Genomic DNA, 5,244 nt, shown 5'->3' on the forward strand with positions numbered 1-5,244 from the left:
ACTCCTGACTGGTGGGGATCAAAGTCCAGGCTTCCTACTAAGTCTTTGCTTGTACCACACCAGTGGAGGTGCTGGGGCACCTCATTTTATCCTTATTAGGGTGGAAGTCTAGGTCCCCCACTTGATTTTTGCTGGGTGTGTGGGTAAGGCCAGTTTTTGTGGTGTCTGGCTGGAATGGAGTGGCTATTGTCTAAATGTTTTGTCTTCTGAGGCTGTTCCTTTGCTGGTCCTTTGGCTAGGAAAAGCTTTTGCTGTGGCCTTTGTTTTGTTTGTGCCGTTTAGAATTTCTAGTTGCCAGCTTCTTCAGCATCGTCTGGATATATGAGCCAAAAAGAAAACCCAGGGAACTCATCACTCTTTCCTCAGATTCCAAGGTCTCCAGACAGTCTGCCTCCTCTCCAACTTTCAGTCTTAAGTTGCTTTATACGTAACATTCAGGGTTTTCAGTTTTTGTTTTTTTAAGATTTTATTTATTTATTAGAGAGATGGAGAGAGAGCACAAGTAGGCAGAGCAGCAGGCAGAGGGAGAGGGAGAAGCAGGCTCTGTGATGAGCAGAGAGCCCGAGGCAGGGCTCAATCCCTTGGGATCATGACCTGAGCCAAAGGCAGATGCTTAATGACTAAGTGACCCTTGCGCCCCCTAAAGTAAAATTTTCTGACATTTGGTTATTGGCATATGAAGTAACTACAAACTTACCAAAAGTTACAGTTGTGAACCTATTCCTGCAAAGAATCCAGAGAGTTGATCATCTCAAAGACGTAAGAGAAAGACCTGAAAGAGGGGAACTACCGAATAAACAAACCTAATTAGATGAGAATATGGTATTGTCAAGATTTAGATGAGCAAATAGAGGGATGACTCTACTGCCTCCCAAAAAGTCCTGGGGAAGACACTGCCTTCTGCATCCTAAAGAGGAAGAGGTACTCCTATGAAACTGGGGCCCCTGTATATCTTCCACACCTAAGAAATAGAACTTTCTATTTTGTTTAAAAATGTCTGAGAGGTGTTGTTTTAACCAGGTAGGCATATTCCAAACCTCCTTTCTTCTACTTACGGAGAATCCCTGTCACAGGCTGTTACTGTTCCTAATGGGAGGAATCTTACTCCTCCAAGGGTTTGGGCCCCAAAAGATGCAAATCCCACTGCCATGGAGACTCAGGTACAATAAATTGGTTCCTATGGTTGGTATGTATCATATGTAATAGTTCAATTCTGACTTGTAAAAATTCTAGATTCAGAATACGTGAAAAACAGGTATTATTTTATTTGTACATTTAAAAAGTTGTACATAGAAACTTGTAATACAGTTCTATAAAACTGGAAGAACTGTCAGGGAAGAGGGAGGGTGTTACCTTTTACTGATTGATCATGAAGGAAGTTAGAGAAATAAAACAAAAACACAGTAAAATGTTTAAAAAAATTAAAGAACATTTTCCAGGTACAAATTTTATAAATACAAAACAAATTCACAAATTATTCTGAATGCTAAATAAATATCTAGTTAATAAACTCAGACTTAATACCTCCGGCCAGCACTGGTACAGCACTGCAAGGACATAAAATTCGATTCATTCATGTGTAGTGTTGAAAGAATGTGTTCATTAAACAATTCTTAGACATATATACTTTTCTAAACTGTGCTATAATAGAAGATTTATCTGTATACAGAAGATTTGTCTGTATACAGAAGGTTTATCTGTATGCAGATAAATCTTCCTTCATATCACTTCTAAAAAAAAAATCAATGACAAAATAAATCACAGGTGAAAAAATATTTTCAAAGATATTGGGACACATGAATGATCTCAAAATGTACAAAAACCTCTGTAAACCAGTACTGTATCCAATACATCTATCAAACTTATTAGATACTGAACAAAACTGTAGCAAAGGAAATCTTTCCTACATTCTCCTGAGTGCTTAATATTAAAATTGAGAATATAGTGCAGGCCACACTTCAGTGTGGTCAATCAGTTGTTATTGCTTTATATATATATGTCTGCTTTAGAGCATGATTTAATGTTCCATTTTCATGAACAATTTGTTTTCCTCAAATACATCCTTTAGAAGGACAAAATTAGATTCGTGACTTTTTTGCAGCTGGTGGTGTGCTAACTTGATCCACATTCCCAGGCGTGACATGGAGTCCAAGTTTTTGAGCCTGAATATGAAAAAATGCTTGAAGCCTAGTTCCAGCTTTTGCTTCACTTGTGTTACGAGGGTTGTACTCAAAGCAGTTTGAAAACATTAACTCAATATCATCGATAAATTCCGCTAGAAAGAAAAAACCAAATGAAATTAGAATAAAAGTACATAATTTGTAAACCTAATTTTTTGTTTATATGATATCTGGAAATGTCATTAAGAAAATGTAAGCCCACTTTTTTCTTTAGAAATTGAAGCCTCTGAAACAAGGTAGCAGATCTAAAGCTCAAAACTGTTTAAATATGAATGTTTTAACATTGTTCTACTGAAACTATGCAATTATATAATTAGGAATGTTACATAATTACTCAGAACTTCTATTAAGGTCAGATTCTACAAAATATCTAACTCATTCAAATCCCTATTTCTTCCTTCATCTACACAGACAGGATTTTAGAGACCTCTTGGGATCCTATCTACATAATCACATTAATATACATCATTTAAATCACAAGAAAACAGCTGTTACCTCTTTAAACAAAAATAATTATCAGAGAAGAACATAAATTACTTACATGCTAATTTATATTCACATTTGTTCACTTTTTCACGAATTATATTTAAGGCAATGGGCTTTTTGATGATGTCATAATAGTCTGGGACCTGTAAAATAATTCAAATATATCTCTTGTATAGAAAATTTATCAGAATGTGCTATGGTGAGTGGTGGGAATTGTGTAAGACTGATGATTCACAGACCTGTACCCCTGAAGCAAATAATACATTATATGTTAATAAAAAAAAAAAAAAGAAAGAAAGAAAGGAAATTTATCAGAGATAAGTGGTCAAATATGTGAAGGTTCTGCACTTAAAATCAACTGAATATTAATTTTTGAATACTATTATTCCATTAAAACCACTTAATATGTTTCAGTCACTATAATGTTATAGAAGCTTATTTGATACTATAAAAAAATGACAGCTTATTGTGAAAAGAAAAAGCTTATGATTTTGCTTGTGTGCTCTCTATTTCTCTCCAAAGAGATACATATATGGATCTATAAAGTTACTTAATGAGCATTATTGCATTTGTAATAAGTAATAAAATGTATGTAACAAAACTTAGTTCAGCACAACCACTACTCAGGAAAAATAAGAGTCAAACGGAGATTGAATTTTGCAGGATGCTATCCAATGGTAATCAGTCCTTCACATTTAAAAAAAAATATTTTATTATTTGACAGAGAGAGACACTGTGAGAGGGAACACAAGCAGGGGGAAGTGGGAGAGGGAGAAGCAAGCCTCCTGCTGAGCAGGGAGCCTGATGGGGGCTCTATCCTAGGACCCTGGAATCATGACTGAGCTGAAGGCAGATGCTTAACAACTGAGCCACCCAGGCGCCCCAATCCTTCACATTCTTCCTCTAGAAATCTCAAAGTAGAATTTGGAAGGTGTCACTTTTCATTCAGAAACCTTCACCTAACACACCTGACAAGTGAGACCCTTTATAATCTACTTGTGCCTCTCTAATGCACCTTTTATTTCATTCAAACTACACATCATTTCCCATATTCTCACTTCTGGGTCTTTAACTTATCATGCCCTTTTCATGAAATGTCCTTATTCCATTTCTCACTGTTGAAATTTCACCTATCTTTAATGACCAGACCAAACAGTTCTTCCATTAAAAACTTTCACATTCCTGCTATTCCCACCCTCCGAGATGCTCAAATCAATCTCCTTTTCTTCTGTACTTCTGGAAGTCCATTAGAACTTCTATTACTGGGGGAGGGGGAAACTGGGTGATGGATACTAAGGAGGGCATGGGCTGTGATGAGCACTGGGCATTCTACGCAACTAATGAATCACTGAACACTACATCAAAAACTAAGGATGTAATGGGGCGCCTAGGTGGCTCAATGGGTTAAGCCTCTGCCTTCAGCTCAGGTCATGATCTCAGGGTCCTGGGATTGAGCCCCGAGTCGGGCTCTCTCTGCTCAGTGGGGAGCCTGGTTCCTCCTCTCTCTCTGCCTGCCTCTCTGCCTACTTGTGATCTCTGTCTGTCAAATAAATAAATTAAAAAAAATCTTTATTAAAAAAAAACAACTAAGGATGTACTGTATGCTGGCTAATTGAACATAATGAAAAAAAATAAAAAATTTTAAAAAAAGTTAAAATATTTTTAAAAATATTAAAAATAATAAACTAATCTGATTCTATTAAAAAAAGAACTTCTATTACAGCACTATCACACTGTCCTATCTGCTGCAGCTCATGACATTCTGCCCCACGTGTATCAATAACTCCAGCACCATCTCAAATGCCTTAGTGTGAGGCCATCTCTGTTTCTACGAGTACCTATCTTTCTCATCAGTGTTCTTACACAGTGAGATCTCAGCATCAGCATCATCCCAGATCTAGCGAATTAAGAACTCTGGGGTGAGGCCCAGTAACCTGTGTTTTAAGAAGCCCCCCCGCCACCCAGGTGATTCTGGTGTATGCTGAAGTTTGAGAACAGTTGTTTTACATAACAGAAATACCAAGAATAGTACACAGTTGAATTAAATCTACTTATACTCCTTACACAGAATAAACACATTGGACATTGGAGCATGTCAACATACTGTCACCATGCATGAGAACTGGTCACAGGGTTAGAGGGGACTAAGGAGAGCATGCTCTCTAATGGCCTTTTTTTCAGTGTGGAAACTAACTTTCCAAGTGTTTAAAAAACAAAGTAAATAGTGACTAATGGGTGTTTTGGCTACCTCAAAGTTGCCATGCAGACTAAATCAGATGATAAATATGACTACATTTGATCAAGTGTAATAATATTACCTGGATTTTGGAAACAAGTTTCAGAAAAGGCCAGCTATCATCATGGCGTACCAGTTCCACAACGAGCTGTTCAAAAGCAGACAATTCATGGACGCCTCCTTGTCGACCAGAACTCCTTCGATTCAGGGTCAGAGGAGAGGATTCTAAATAAATAATTAATGTTAGGTGATGACAAAGCAAAATATTTGATCACTTCAAGCTAAATGGGTATATAAATGCAACCTAAATGCAAACAGAAAATTGATATTCTATATATGCTG

General features: G+C 36.9%; 1 protein-coding gene across 2 annotated transcripts in view; it reads right to left on the minus strand.

Moving 5' to 3' along the window:
* Positions 1-1,241: 1,241 nt before the first annotated feature.
* Positions 1,242-5,244, minus strand: part of BAZ1A (bromodomain adjacent to zinc finger domain 1A) — a 99,298-nt gene continuing 95,295 nt past the window's right edge. For both annotated transcript variants that reach the window (XM_047737137.1, XM_047737136.1), the window contains 3 exons: positions 4,985-5,127; positions 2,722-2,809; positions 1,242-2,275 (listed from right to left, as the gene is read on the minus strand). In XM_047737137.1, coding sequence (XP_047593093.1) covers positions 2,079-2,275; positions 2,722-2,809; positions 4,985-5,127 — 428 coding nt within the window. In that variant the 3' untranslated portion in view covers positions 1,242-2,078. The remainder of the gene's footprint in view (positions 2,276-2,721; positions 2,810-4,984; positions 5,128-5,244) is intronic.

This window comes from Lutra lutra, chromosome 7, assembly GCF_902655055.1.
Source record: "Lutra lutra chromosome 7, mLutLut1.2, whole genome shotgun sequence".
In the NCBI taxonomy this organism is placed as follows: domain Eukaryota; kingdom Metazoa; phylum Chordata; class Mammalia; order Carnivora; family Mustelidae; genus Lutra; species Lutra lutra.